Source organism: Thermobia domestica, chromosome 15, assembly GCF_964235325.1.
Source record: "Thermobia domestica chromosome 15, izTheDome1.hap1.1, whole genome shotgun sequence".
Taxonomy (NCBI): Eukaryota; Metazoa; Arthropoda; class Insecta; order Zygentoma; family Lepismatidae; genus Thermobia; species Thermobia domestica.
This window is the reverse complement of record NC_137468.1, coordinates 12,241,251-12,257,606: the sequence shown is the minus strand read 5'-3', so window position 1 is coordinate 12,257,606 and position 16,356 is coordinate 12,241,251. Positions and strand designations below refer to the sequence as shown.

The 16,356-nt window shown below is 38.0% G+C and overlaps 1 protein-coding gene across 4 annotated transcripts in view; it reads right to left on the bottom strand.

The window, feature by feature from the left end:
- Positions 1–5,749: 5,749 nt before the first annotated feature.
- Pitslre (cyclin dependent kinase 11B pitslre) overlaps positions 5,750–16,356 on the bottom strand; it is a 172,071-nt gene continuing 161,464 nt past the window's right edge. For all 4 annotated transcript variants that reach the window (XM_081741325.1, XM_081741329.1, XM_081741326.1 and 1 more), the window contains 3 exons: positions 11,824–11,972; positions 7,259–7,448; positions 5,750–5,929 (listed from right to left, as the gene is read on the bottom strand). In XM_081741325.1, the coding sequence (XP_081597451.1) occupies positions 5,831–5,929; positions 7,259–7,448; positions 11,824–11,972 (438 nt within the window). In that variant the 3' untranslated portion in view covers positions 5,750–5,830. The remainder of the gene's footprint in view (positions 5,930–7,258; positions 7,449–11,823; positions 11,973–16,356) is intronic.

Here is a 16,356-nt window from a genome sequence, read left to right as displayed (position 1 = left end):
AAGTGCTAGTTATTATGGCCAGTCTGCGTAGAATGTGAACCGATGCTTGATCTACGAGGGAGAACAGTGGCTCAGTAGAAAAAACACTCACATCTGGTGCTAGAGGTCGTCGGATCAATCCCTGCTCATGCTATGTGAGCTTTGTGGTGGACAAACATCGTGTGCGTGGGAGTTTGTGGGGTGGTCCGCTTCCTCCCACTGTTTTCTTTCCACCAATTCATCCCATCATCATCCATACAGCCTGAGCCGTAGTTACCTAAAGAACGTATGATAAAGTCAAGTACTTGACCTAGTAAGCAGAATTTGGTACGCTACCATTGGACCACGGAGGGCAAAAACATGAACTGGCGTGCTCATAAGATCAGTGCAATTTGTAGTAATGTTCAATTAGCAAGGCAAATATCGAATGGTGTTACATGTTCATGTATTGTTTATAGTATGATGCTACAAATATAACAAAATATAATGATCAAATAAATCACCAAATCGCCAGGGTGGATTAGGTGTTCATGGAGCGGTGGCTCAGTGGTTGAGCGTTCACCTCTGGTGTATGGGGTCCCTGGTTTGATCCGAGCTCTCGCCAAGTGAACTTTGTGCTGGACAAACACCGTGTGGGGGGTTCGCGGCGTTCTCCTGTTTCCTTCCACTTTATTTATTCCACTATTTCATTTATTTCTCATCATCGTCTCCTTTAGCCTAGTTGGCATAACTTGGAACCACCTACCAAGAAGAATAAACTAATGGATTGGGAAGATAGACATTCAGTCTCTGGTGAATTTGATGATAAGTAGACACCTACCTCAACATGTCATCATGTGTAAGAGAACTAGATATACTGCAGTGGTGGAAGCAACAAGAACAAATATTACCAAAATTGTGTAAATTAGCGCGTCAGTATCTCGTCATCCCTGCTTCTAGTGCGTCTACTGAAAGAGCTTTTAGTACTCAGGAACGGAGAAATGCTCTAAAGCCTAAAACTGTTGACTCTGTTTCCGTTTTATTCGATGCGTACAAGGACATACAGTAAAGCGATGTTCATTTTGCACTATTGGTTTCTTAGGAAACGTTATATTTTCATTTTCTTAATATCAACTATCCCTTCTATTATATGTGATGTTAAGAGGCATATTTGATAGCTGATATCTATACATTTTTCATTCAGGGGACTTTTGAGGTATTTTTTGATCAACAATGATATGTGTGGATTTTGTTTTGATTTACTGCCTCGCATTCCGTCATATAGCTCTGTTATTTACTTGTTACGCACCGTTCCAGGAACACTTCATCGATCCTGGGGTCTGGGTGATTTATTTGATCATTGTTTTTTGTTATTATTATTGTAGCATCGAATTATAAAGAATACAGGAACATGTAATATGATTTGGAATCTGCCGTACTAATTGAACATTACTACAAATTGCGCTAATCTTATGAACACGCCAGTTCATGGTTTCGGCCTCCGTGGTCTAATGGTAGCGGAACAAATTCTAATTAGTAGGTCAAGGACTTGACTTTCTCATATGTTCTTTAGGCAATTACGGCTCAAGACGTATGGATGATGATGGATGAATTGGTGGAATGAAGACAGTGGACGAAAACGGGCTAATCCAAAATCTCCCACGCTCACGATGTTTGTCCACCACAAAGCTCACATAACACGAGGAGGGATCGATCCGAAGACCTCTAGCACCAGATGTGAATGCTTTACCTACTGAGCCACCATTGCCCCTCGTCAAGCATCTGTTCACATTCTACGCAGACTGGCCATAATAACTAGTATTTCTTCGATTTTTTCTGTACTTAGATTATAAAGTATGTACCACCAGACATGTCAACTCTGACGCGAAGTCGTAGCAGTTGTAGTAGTAGAAGTAGTAGTAGTAGTAGTAATAGTAATAGTTGTAATTGTATTAATAATAATAATAATAATAGCAGTAGCAGTAATAATAAGAGTAGAGCAGTACAGTGCTTTACACTCCTGAATAAAGAGTTAATTTCCCAAACACATTACGATTAACACAGGCTGCCAACATTAGTTTCCGATCCGTCTTTCACAGTGTTCGGGCCGGTGCCCGGTCCGGAATGTGCCCGGCCCGGTTAGAGCCTGGCTCGAGATTCGGGCCGGGCCGGGTCGAGCCGGGCACAGAATTCAGATCCATCCGGGTCGGGCCGGGCCGTCTTCGGGCCTGGGTTTGCAGGGCTCTGGTCTGGATAGAAGGACAATTCAGGTCGCACTAACTGACAGGTTTCCAATCGCTAGTGCAATCAGATAACTGTGCGCCCCCCCTCTCCCCCCAGTGAGCGTACAAATACTTATAAATCGATCTTTGGAAGCAGGTCTGCATTAATGCGTTTTCGCTCAATTACTTCGGAGGTAGACTGCAGTAATAACGAAACTGAGAAGGGCAGGGGATCTAAAGTCCCTTATTTATGTCGAATATTGTGATCATGATATGACGTGTTTCGAACAAATACGAAGTCATGAGAGATCGAGAATTTGATATTTTTCAAACGTCTTTACTGTAGATGGTTTTCAATAGACGTAACGTTCAATTATGTAAGTGCGGGAACTTGTAATTACTGTATAATTACCAAAAACTATTACTTTCATGTTATATAAGCAAAGGAAACAATCAGTTTAAAAATTTCCCACATACATACATTTATGTCGTGTAGCAATCTCTACCCACATTTTTCATATCTTCTAGATGGTTTGAGATATCGAATTACTGTACACAGCATTACTGTACTCTGTACTCTTAATTGCGTTGCCAACAATTGCAATGTATGAAGTTCCAGATAGTAACTATATCTTGACATTCTTTTTTTTTTTTTTTTTTTTTTTTTTTTTTTTTTTTTTTTTTTAACGTTTCAAGAACTTTCGCTGACTAGATTCTAAGAAGTGTATTCAAGTAACAAATTGAAATAGTTTTTACTTTTGTTTTATCTGTATGTAATCTTTACGTGACCTGTTGGGTAAAAGAAGATTCACAAGCCTGTACAAATACAAAATGAAATCTTTAAGTTTTACGTCCCACGATTATGCCGGCTAGGCTAAAGGAGACGGGAATGATGAGAAATGAATGCAATGGTGGGTGGGAGGAAACGAGAGAAACCCGAGAAAATCCATGCACACGATGTTTGTTCACCACAAGCCCCACTTAGCATGATCTGGGATCGAACCAGAGACTCCAAGCACCAGAGGTGAATGCTCTACTACTGAGCCACCGTGCCCCCTGCGCAAATACAGAAATCATGGTTATCAAGTTGCAATTTTGAACACCGATATGCGTAAATTGCTTATACGCAATACTGTATAAAAACACTTCTTTGTTTTCCTATGTTGCGGTTAATCTTCTATTTCAATAAGTACAGAAATATGCAGCAAAGAGTGAAGAGAGAGAGAGAGGAGAGTGAGAAGAGAAACAATGGCTCATTTACTTTTGATCAAATGTCGTAAGTATAATTCTATTTGGTCTAGGAATTAATTCGTGCGGTTGGTACGCACACATTGAAGCTGTAGTACAAACACAAAATACATAAATACCTTAAGAAAAATATTGTCCATCGCTAGCCACCACTTTCGCCCATCTGTCAGGCAATGTACGGATTCCGTGGCGAAAGAAGTCCTCATCCTTGGAAGCGATCCAGTCAGAGACCCATGTTTCGATATCTTCTGAAGAAGTAAACCGCTGTCCAATCAAATCGTTGTTCATGCAATCGAACAAGTAGTAGTCCGAAGGAGCAACGGCTGGTGAATACGGCGGGTGGGGTAAAACTTCCCATCCGACATTTTCTAAATAGGTTTTGACCGGTTTTGCGACATGTGGGCGAGCGTTATCATGTTGAACAATAAGTTTATCATGTCTGTTCTCCCATTCTGGTCGTGTTCTGGCCAGAGCTTGCTTCAAACGCATTAATTGTCGTCGATAACGTTCTCCATTCATAGTTTCACCCGGTTGCAGCAGCTCATAGTACACCACACCTTTCATATCCCACCATATGCACAGCATAACCTTTGCACAGTGAATATCTCGTTTTGGTTGTGATGGACCTGGTTCACCTGGTTTCACCCAGGCCTTTTTTCGTTTAGGGTTCTCGTAATGGATCCACTTCTCATCACCCGTAATAATTCGATGCAGAAACCCCTTTCTGCTCTGTCGTTGAAGCAGCAATTCGCAAATGGTTTTTCGTCTTTCAACGTCTCTGTCTTTCAAATCATTCCCATGGCTTTCAAGCGTTTGGAGACTGTTGTTTGATCAACGCCTAATGCTGCTGCAAGTTGTTCCTGCGTTTGACACGAATCCTGCTCGAGCAATGCTGTCAATTCTTCGTCTTGAAATTTTTTTGGCTGTCCAGCTCGCTCTTGGTCTGCCAAGCCGAAATCACCACTTCTAAACCGTGCAAACCACTTCTGACACGTTCGCTCAGCTAGAGCATGGTCACCATACACTTCCACCAAAATACGATGACTTTCAGTCGCACTTTTCTGCATGTTAAAGTAATGCAGCAGGACACCCCGCAAAAACACTTTATCAGGCACAAATTGCGCCATGTTCACTTAACTACAAACTGGTGTTGTTGACGCTTTAATCCACTGCCCTATACTACGAACGATACGCGATGACAGGGGTTTGCAACAGATGTGTGGATACACGGAACTGTGGGACGCTCCGTTCGTTGCGCCATCTCTTGTCCACCCGCACGAATTAATTCCTAGACCAAATATCTTATGTAATTTCAGACTTTAAATGTGACATTTTCCGAGACCTCTTCATATATATATTAGTGCTTCATTTCTAATTCTTGGCACAAGTCGCTACTGTAGTAATGTATGAACTCTTCCCTGCATGATACGACTGGCAACTGAAAACAAAATTATTTTATAACGATGCATCAAGATTGGCAGCTTGTACATTTCTAACAAACCTTCCCTAATCACATACGTAGAAATCACATATGTTCTGCTCAATCAGATGTTTAAAAGTACAGTACTCAAAAAGCAAACACAAATAACGTGTAACACTAAACGAATTGTGGATACTTTCAAATATCTAGGATCAATATTAACGGACGAAAACCATATTCAAGAAGAAATTAAATGCTGACTAAAAGCAGGAATTCGTATTACTATTCAGTTCAAAATCTCTTGTTGCTAATTCTGTCGGGAAATTCGAAGCTTAAGATGTACTGTATTAAACGGTAATCACGCCTATTGTTCTGCATGGTTACGAAACATGGTCGCTTACTCTGAGGGAAGAACGTAGACTGAAAGTATTTGAAAACAAGATCCTCAGACAAATATTCGGACCCAAGAGGAACGGGAATGGGGAATAGCGAACACTTCATAACGAAGAACTGCACAATTTATACCGTTTACCGAACATTGTTAGGGTCATCAAGTCTAGGAGGCTTAGGTGGGCAGGTCATATAGCCAGGATGGAAGAAAATAGGAACGCTTTCAAAGTTTTAACCGGAAGACCAATCGGAAAACAACCATTAGGGAGACCTAGGCGCAGATGGGAGGACAATATTAAGATAGCTGTCGCAGAAATAGGAATACAAAGTAGAAACTAGATCCAGTTGGCTACGGATAGAAGTCAGTGGAGAGCTTTTGTGAACGCGCAATTGAACCTTCGGGTTTCATAGGCCATAGAGTTAGAATTGTACGAAAAATTCTTGCAATATGGAAACACATGACAATTTGTAATATCTCTATCAGGATATGTAAATACAAAAATACATGACGTTACAAAAAATCACGTAATTTATTACAACTGCGTTACATATTTTCGGATTAAAATATAATATTTCTCGTAGCATTGGTCGATTAAAACTTCAAACTGAAGCCAGCACCCATCGCTGAGCGGCCTTTCTCGACAACACCCATATGAAATCCTCCAACCGACACATCGTCATCTGTGTCACCCTGAAAGATAGAAAGAAGCACTTTGTTTCAGTATTCAAATACCAAAAGTTAATACTTTATTTCTACGGGCAAATAATATTGACACCTTCTTTAGATACTTTTCTTTGAAACATTCTAACTATAAAATATTGTTTATAATCAATTCATACATCCTGACTGCTGAGATCCCACAATTAGTCTTTTTGGATCAAAAGATCCAATATATTTCAGTCAAAAATTTTCTTGTAGGCCTTATATCTGGAGAACTACATATAGTATAGCCAAACCCAAATTATCAGTTAACTCAGTACGATGTGCTTATTCCGTAAAAAATACGAAAATTCGATTTAGAGACCGTTCAAAAATTACAACGATATTGTATATCTATTTTATAAATTTCTTCTATTTTTATATCTTGGTTTTGGGCAACGGTGCTTATAAGTACACAATCTGTTTGTAGAAGAAGAAGAAAAGAATTTAGATGTTGCTGATTCTAAAAAATATATTAAAAAAAAGATTTAATCTTAGTAGCTGAAAATATATGTTAATTTTATATGTATAATTGGTACTCTTAGTTACCAAAACAGCAGGTAGTTGTTTGTGTAAAACGTTGCTATGACAACCGAAAAAAAGTATAATTAATGGAGTTTTGAGAATAAAAGGTAATAGTGATTCTATGTGGTGTGTCTGATTTTATATCATTCAATCATGTTGACATAATTTAAAAATTTACACGAACTGTGGGCTGGAATGTAACGTGTAAAATAATAATAATAATAATAAGCTATAATCGTAACATTTTATATAGTGGTTCCTATACGTTACAAAATTTTCTGGTCCCTGATCTAAAAATGTCTCAAAAGATCCAACATATTTGAATCAAAAATATTTCTTGTAGGTTTTATATCTGGAGAACTATATATAGTGTAACCAAACCCAAACTATCACTTAACTCACTATGATGTGCTTATTCCGTAAAACAATACGAAAACTCGATTTAGAGGCTGTTCAAAAATTTTGTGGTCCCTGATCCAAAAACTAGTTATTGGCCAAGATCGCAATCTTTTGATCCATTTTTTTATCACTTCTAAAATTCTTGCTATTTTACATTTTTGTACAATACTCAATAGAGTTTTAGCATTTAATAACGAACCTATTAACAAATGTAACTATGATCAACTATATTAATAACAGAATAATAATATATAATTTTGTTTTCCTCTTTTTCATCGAAATTAAATGACACCTAGTACAAAGTATTTCGAGCCAATACAACATGGAAGATATAGTTAAAAACGCAACCTGTACTACGTGATCGCTGCAAGTATTCTGAATACAGGTAATACTTGCCAATTGTTTATATTCTCGTCCCCCAGACGGTGGCTTAGGACTAGCTGCAACCTTTCGGTGCCCAAGTTCACTCTTAGCTGGCCACGTGGGAAACATCGCTGGGTCAATGGGAAGCGGCGCCTCCTTAAAATAATCGTGGCGTAGTGCTTCCTCTGCAGTTACCCGCTGAGCAGGGTCGTAAGTTAAAAACCTAAAAATATAAGAATATATAACACTTCAATTTATATACAACAATAGGAAAAGATGTATTCTTTAATTTCATGTTGACAAACAATGTAGCTTAATTGATAAACAAATTTACAAACTTCCACACGAGGCTATACTGATAAGTTCATGGAAAAACACAATAGGAATTATGAAATTGCATATTATTCAACACACTTCCTTGTAAAGTGTTCTGCTTTCTAATTTTTTTTTTTTTTTAATTTTCAATTCTGTTCTTCTATAATAATCACCTCCTGATCTAATACAAATGACGTTTTTTAGTACTTTTTGAGATAGAAGTATATCAACGGAGTAAGGGAGATGACCAAGACAATGAAATTCTAATTCAAACAATTTAAGCTGTTTGCACTGCTCGATGGACAGGGATATGTCTTGGAGAAACAGACCTTGTTTGTGTGCTTTTCGCTGCGTTACTACTTCAAAATTTCGTTCAGATGGGTGTGTAATGATACGTAATATACTGAATTTAATATTTCTGGGTTATTTACGGGTAAGGTACCCTACTTATCCCTGAAAACAATGAAAAGACCGTGCCAACAGATATTTGAATTTCTGAACACAAACTATTATTTTGTCTCCGGTTCATAGTGACATAAAGCTTCATTCATGGGTAATGTCGTGACAGAAATTGTTCGATATCAGATTCAAAATGGAAATGATTGGCTGGATACCCCCCCCCCCCTCTTTTCCACTTTTGGTTTGTTAATAGACCATCTGGTACCAATTTCTCCGAAAGTTTGCCCACGTTTCGATTATAGTGAATTAGGACACCAATGCATTATCAGAGAATGTACAAAATATGTTAAACATTTTCTTATATTTTAGCAAGAATAATTGGTTAACTGGAGTTCAACATCTCCTTTCAACGCCGAGGCTACATGAAACGAGCCCTACTTTAAAGTGGGATCCTAATCATATCTGAGTTTATATTGAAGGTAAGTACCCCTACCTGTAGTGGAAGCCGTGACAAAGCGTGTTACTTACTCGACCAAATGGGTCACTGAGAACACATACTTCGAGTAAGACTATGAATTTTGGATAGGATTAGAAATAGGAATTAGATTTCTGGGCTTTCGGCATCTATGGCCATGTTAGCCTGTCACTCGAATTAGGATTAGCAATTAGGTTTCTGGGCTTTCGGCATCTATGGCCATGTTAGCCTGTTACTAGGATTAGGATTAGGATTTAGATTTCTGGGCTTTCAGCATCTATGGCCATGTTAGCCCGTCGTGTATACGGAATGTTGTCTCTCAGCGATCCAATACCCGGGGAATCTGGAAGAAAGAAAGGAATCGGAAAGGAAACGGCATGGGATCATTATGTTAGGTACCATATCAGCATTTACCTGGTGAGATTGAGGAAAACCCAAGAAATCCTTACGCAGGATGGTTGGCCTAAGAAAAAGCTTTTACACACTTTTTGACCGAGTGTCTCGATCGGGAACCAAACCCGGGATCCCTCGCACCAAAGGCGAGAGCATGAGCGACTATGCTACAAGCATATGAATTTTTGGTGTTGTACATAAAAGAATATGCACTTTCAAGGCATTATATGGTTTGCATCTCTCAAGGCTTTTCAACATTCCCTCCCACATGACAAAAATTACCATCCTTTTAGCTTCGCCATAGTCGGGTGATATGTATTTATGAAATCAAGTCCTGAGATAATAGTAGATTTAAGAGGATGCATACGTTCATAGCTAAATTATAATTTGGATGATTTTGGGTAAGTATAGTTCTAATACTACAATGCTTACTACTTCACACGGCCATAACCTCAGATAGGAAACACAATTACAAATGTTGGAGATGAGTCACCGACAATTTGGTGTTCTCTTTTAATTTCCTTTAACAGGAATGTGCGAATGCACTTAAATCGTTCTCTTCCTAGCCGAATAATAAGGTTTCTTCCTTTAGAGATTCGTTTATGACACTCTCGGCCAGGATTTTCACGAGTACTGAAGGCTGTTAAGAACGTATTATGTTTCAGGTTGTAGAAGAGATTTGATTAGCAGGTAGAAACGACCGTCACCTGACAAATGGTGAGGACATTGGTGAAACGGTTTAAAATTCAACTTAAATATTACTTTTTGTTTCAGACTTACCAGTACACTTAAACAAATAAATAAATAAATATTCATGTATTTATTCTATCTGGTCACTTATATTGATATTAATTTTCTCGTTTGTTTCTATTTCAAATATATTTTTTAAAAGTTCTCTTTTCATATTCTTGTCATACATCTGTATCATTACTTTTCTTTCTTTTTACTTGTTACTGCATTAGACCCAGTGGAAGACAAGGCAAGAATCTTAAATAAATAAACCGAAATTGAAACACTGAAGTATTACGATTAGCATATCTCAAACTGGCGGGAGATTACGATTAGTTATTCTAACGGCGTACGATACACCCATCTTTCTTAGCAAACAGCTGTTTTAAGGACAGAATATATAGATATCGTGAAGAAAGTTACGCAAATCATAAGAAATCTTTGAAATGTGTGGATATAGAGAAACAATGATTAGGATTAATTGGATAAAATGTAACAGCAATGATTAAGTTTGGATAAATTGTGGAGATGTATAAAGTAATAACTAAGAAGAATTTGCGAAGAAATGTATTCTAAGGGGTGTGATATAAGGTATAGCAGAAGGGAACGGAGGGAGGGAAGGAACCTTACACTTGGTTTTAAATGATGGATTTTAGTCTGTAACCCCATCTTCTTCCCTCCTCCAAAAAGCCTCGCAACAAGCAAGTAGTTCTGGATGTATAGCTAAACACGCCAAATATGATGTAAATTCCTAATTAGTTATATGAAGGAGAGTTCAAATATTTGTATGCACAGCAACTTCTGAATCTAATACATTACACAACCAAACACAAAAAATAAATAATAAATAAATAAATAAATAAATAATAAAAGCTCTGTGCAGCGGACCCTAAAGTACGAATGCGATGTATTTTGTTCCACAGAATCCAAATTTCGAAACCTAGAAGAACTGGCCGTGTCAATTTTGTTTTATAGGCGAAAAATGTGTATCCTCCCTATCCAAAATCGCTCAAATTTTTCGTCCACACAAAACACGGTCAATCGTCCTGGGGTTTCGATATTTGGATTCTGTGTAACAAAATACATCGAATCCATACCCTGGGGTACGATGCACAGAATTTTTATTTATTTATTTTATTTATTTAATTATTTATTTATTTATTTTGTGTGTGTGTGTGTGGGGCTGTATCATCACAAAATTACGATTATCTGGAAGAGTACTTATCACTAGTCTATTCATATGTATAAATGCGAAATACCACTGACTGAGTGATTAATCATTCATTTTCAGAATTCTATGACGCAATCATATGAAACTTACAAGGTTTGTAAGTTCTTAGCTCGTCAGTGATAGTTAAGAAAGGATTCTAAAAAAGTATACCTCTAAGAGTTTTTTTTTTTTTTTTTTAACATTTTAGAATCCTTCGTGTCAATTAAGAAAGGATTCTAAAAACTCTCGTAAGGATCCTGAGCCATAGCCAAAGAAGCATTCAACAAGAAAAGATCACTCTTAACTAGCAGGCTCAATATTGGACTTAAGAAGAAGTTGGTCAAGTGCTATATATGGAGTATTGGACTTTATGGTTCAGGGACTTGGACATTACACATGTTAGAGAAGAAATATTTACAGAGCTTCGAAATGTGGTGGTGGAGGAAAATGGAGAAGATAAAATGGACAGGGAGAGCAACAAACGAAGATATTTTAAAACGAATAGGAGAGAAGAGGACACATCCTTCGTAGGAAGGCCAATTGGATTGGACACATCTTGCGAAGAAATTTTCTTCTTCATACCGTCATAGAAGGAAAGATGGAAGGAAAGTGAATAATAGGAGGAAGAACATAAGTGATTGGCGATTTGAAAACTAGAAGAAAATATTGAGCGTTAAAGAGGAAGCTATAGATCGAGAAACATGGAAGAAACATTTCCAAGCCCAAATCTAAGAAACAACCTCATCAGTCCCAGGACCTGCCTAAAAGCAGAATACTTAATAATAATAATAATAATAATAATAATAATAATAATAATAATAATAATAATAATAATAATAATAATAATAATAATAATAATAATAATAATTCAGGCTCATTATTATTATTATTATTATTATTATTATTATTATTATTATTATTATTATTATTATTATTATTATTATGTCTTTTCTCAGAGAATATTAATCTGATTATTCACCTGTATGAAATAATACGGGTTATAGGATACGTCAAAGTATTGATTGCATTAACATGCGTGTAAATTAGCTAGTACTATCTGAGAACCGTGTTTCCTACCTTTTCATGAGATCAAGGCCAACGTCAGTAAGCATTGTTCCGAATCTGGAATGTAACTGGCTAACAGGGTACTCTGTGAAGGTCATCTTTTGTACTGCTGGAAGCTTACTATATCCAGGCCATATTTTTTCATTTGGAGTTCCCAAGTCCTGAAAAAAGAAAGAAAGAAAAAAATCAATGAAAACACCTATGAAAATTACCATCCATCATATGTACACCTAGGATCTGATGTGTTATATATATACACAGAGTGGCGCCGAGCCGACTAACACATTTCAAACTTGAATATTGCGCACGCGTAATAACTTAAATTGGTTGGCGTTGTGGGAACCAAAATAGGAAAGAACGCCACGTTATATGGTCATTCGCAATGGAGCATAAAATATCGTGTTACTGCAGTTCGTAGTTATAACCAACCTAAGTCTGTGCCAGAAGTACAACGTTTTTTTTTAGACGAAACTTCAATGTTGGTCGACATGGTAACGTTCCGTCTCGTACTATTTTGGCTTGGGTGAAGAAGTTGGAAGAGATTGGTAGTGTATTAGATGTGAAATATAAAGCTCCAAAAACAATGCAAACTCCTGAGAACAAGGTGAGACCAACACTAAAGTTGTCTAAAAAATAAAACGTTCCACTTCTGGTACAGACTTAGTTTCGTACTAACTACGAACTGAGGTAACACAATGTTCTGTGCTCCGATGCTCCATATAACATTCTTCTTTCGGTTCCCACCCCGCCAACCAATATAAATTACGGCTGCGCAATACTCAAGTTTGAAATGTCATTTGGTTCGGCGCCACTCTGTAAATATATATATATACGTACCAGTGTATATATATCCGAGGGTCATTTAACTCGAAGTGGCAACATAGTTGTGAAATGGAATGTAATGAATCACTCACCTCAGGAAGCTTAGTCCTTCGATGTAGTCTCCGCCAGCCTGTTAAACCCTTCGCTAGATGTCTGATAACCGTTGAATAACTGTCAAAGCCCCACGTTGTGAGAGGGTATTGACAGTGTGTCCTAAGGCACGAACAATGCTGGGAATGTCTCTGAAACGTTTGCCCCTGAGAGGTTCTTTCATTTTTGGGAAAAGATCAAAATCGCAGGGGCTCATATCCGGGGAGTATAGCGGGTGCTCCAGTACCTCCCAACCCCATCGTCGTAACAGAGTCTGTACTGGATTGGCTGTATGGCATCTGGCATTGCCGTGTAGGAGAATTGGTCCAGACTCCAGGAGGTGTGGACGTTTGTGAAACAATGCTGGTCGCAAATGGTGACTGAGGTATGAAGCATAGTATGCAGCATTGACGGTAACGCAGATGTAACTTGATGTGACAGGATAATGCCTTCGTGGTCGAATGACATTATCATCTTCACGTTTGCTGGCTCTTGGCTAAGCTTTTTCGGTCGTGGAGATTCTGGGTGGCGCCATTCACTCGACTGACATTTCAATTCAGGCTCGTATGATCTTCCCCACGTTTCATCACTTGCAATAATGCGGTGCAAGAAGTCATCACCTTCCTCATTGTAACGTCGAAGGTGTAGGAGCGCACATTGCCACCTATGCCACTTTTGAACCTCGGTCAGAGCATGGGGTACCCATCTGGCTGCAATTTTCCGCATGTCAAGATCTTGTGTTACCATGCGGAACACTGATCCGGAAGAAATGTTCAGCTCCTGCGCCAATTCACTACAAGTCCAGCGCCGATCACAGTCAAGCAATGTCCGTAGTCTTGCGAGATGAATTTCGGCCGTAGCCGTTCGCATATGCCCTCCACCGTGCATTTTGTCTGTTGACTGTCGTTCTACCGCCTGAAATGCTGCAACCCATCTCGCCACTATCCGATACGGTAGAGCAGCTTCACCACAACCCTATACTAATCCTCTGTGAATCGTCCTAGCATTTCGCCCTCGTGCCATCTGGAATTTGATAAAAAACACGCTGTTCTGCACGCGTGAACACTGCGTTAGGGTGGTATTTCACACAACAATTACTTTAACAATGTCTACTCGCCACACACATCGTAATATGGGACCGCAGCAGCGTTGAACTGACTTGTACACATCCACGGAACACACTACGTTCGTCATTTGTCTCCTGCCCACACGACACTCCAATCGTAGCAGTGTTACCAGTTCGAGTTAAATGACCCTCATATATATATATATATAGTTTAACGTCTCACGTTATGGTCCGAAGCTAAGGGAAATGATGATACTGAACTAAATTGTGGAATGAAGAAAGTGGGGGAAAATGGGAGAACAAAGAGAAAACCCATGTGGTACTCTGTGACTACCACAAAGCGCACTTGGTGGGAGCTAGCATCGACCCAGGAACCGCTCTACCACGGCCCCCCATTCATATTCTTACATCAACAAATATAGTAATATTTTGGTTTATGAAACCTGAATGAAGAGGTACCTATTTGATTTCTCTGCAAGATTTGAATCACTCTCTAGTAGGATTACACAACACCGTGCCTAACACATCCACAAGAAACAAAAATAAATAAATAAATAAAATAAAAAGACAGTAACAAAAATCACTTTACAACTTTATTTCGTATTATAGCATCATTTCAAACCTTCAATATGTAGGTTTGTTCTCACGCCATGAACCCATCATTTTGAATATATTTCTTCTGTTTTCCACTGGTTACGATCTCTTAGCGCCTTACCGTTTTCCTCTCGTAATATGGGATTAAGCGTACCGGAGAAGGTAATTGACCTTTTGGTCGTTGTGGCAGTAAACAGAAGGTTCACTTTTTTGTTTTAAGTTAATTATTTGCCATTTTGTTAAAAAAGAAAATTCTGTGGTGTGTATAGGCACTAGTTAATTTACAATGAAATAAAATGAAAACTTCGAGTTTAACGTCTCACGATTATGCCCATTAGGCTAAGGGAGACGGATGATTAAGCAGGGTGTCTACTAAATGTTCATTTTCAAATTCCAGGTTTTATCAAGGTTTTCAAGGTTTATTTTTCGTTTTTTTCCAGGTCTATTCAGTAGAGTGACTTTTATTGTAACACGTATAAGTTAATGCAATTTTATATAGTTCTTAACACAAACTGGTTATAATTAGAGAATGCATATGGTAAGTGATAGTTTCTTTAAGTGACAAGATGAAAAGAAAAAAATGAATGAAATATAGGTTCTCAGAACATTTTACACAGGAAAATGTTTAATTAAAATATCCCCTACCAGAAGGCCGGTTGAGAAAAATGTGCAGTAGTTTTAAATATCCTAATGTAATAATATATATAGGGGTGAACCTTAATTAAACCGACAAACTTCGGGAAATGATTCTCGGCACCCAAACAAGAACTCTTCTCCAGGACGCATAGTTTCCGAGCTAAAAGGTGCCGAAAGTGTGGAAAAATGAACTTCCAACGCCTATATTTTCAAAATTATCCAAAGTAGAGAGTGCTGCTTAAAATCTCACAAAGGAAATCATATGTTCAGAACAGATAAGACTTCCTTAAAGAGATATTAAGCTGCACTCTCTACGTTGGATAGGTTTGGAAATATAGGCCTCGGAAGTTCATTTTTCCACACTTTCGGCACGTTGTAGCTCCAAAACTATGTACCGTGGAGAAAAGTTAGAGGAATTTTCTTCTTGTTTCGGGCTCGAGAATCACCTCCCGAAGTTTATCGGTTTAGTTAAGGTTCACCCTGTATAGTAGTGAATTTCCGTCAAAACCATTACTTCAAATAAACTAATATTATAGTAGCAGCACGTGAGTGTTGATAAACAATGACAAAAATGGCGGGAAAATAGCTTACTCGCCGCTAAGTTATGGGATAAAATTCCACAAGAGTATTTTACTACAAGCACTCCCCTTTAAAGTACTCTTGTGGTATTTTATGCTAAGTACTGGTAGGACTTACCGGTGAGTAAGCTATTTTCCCGCCAATTTTGTCAAACTAGTATTAGTTTAGAAGTAAAAGGAAAATGATCATATATAATACAAATTCTTAACGCAAAGTAGTCCATATTGTTAAACGTTACTGCACATTCTTCTTGGATAGGGATTGGCCATCAGTTATATTTTATTTAAAAATGTATATTAACATGAAAGTTTAAAAAAACTGAAAATGTTATGGAACCACGCACATTATATGAACAAATAAAGAAAACAACTTTCACAGTGAACAGTTTTTGACATTTAACTTCTAGAGTTCAACATCCCTTTTAACTTTTTCGCCTGTTCTTCCAACGCATCTACTTCTGCTTCGGCGTCAGTTAGTATTCTTTTCTTCTTTAATTCCAACTCTTTTATTTTCTTCTTAATATCTTTCTTTTCTCGAGCTGCTCTGTTTTCTTTTTCACCGCGGTCTTTCAGATATTCATTTCTTCTGCTTGATGCATTCGTCACATACTGAACCATACTCTTTGTGATATTCATATTACGTATGTCACCAGCAACACGCACAGCAACCAACGCACTTCTCTGGACAATCAAGTACTCCTCTTGGAGAATTTCAACAATGCACTCTTTTGTTAATGGAGAAACTCCTTTCCACTGCTG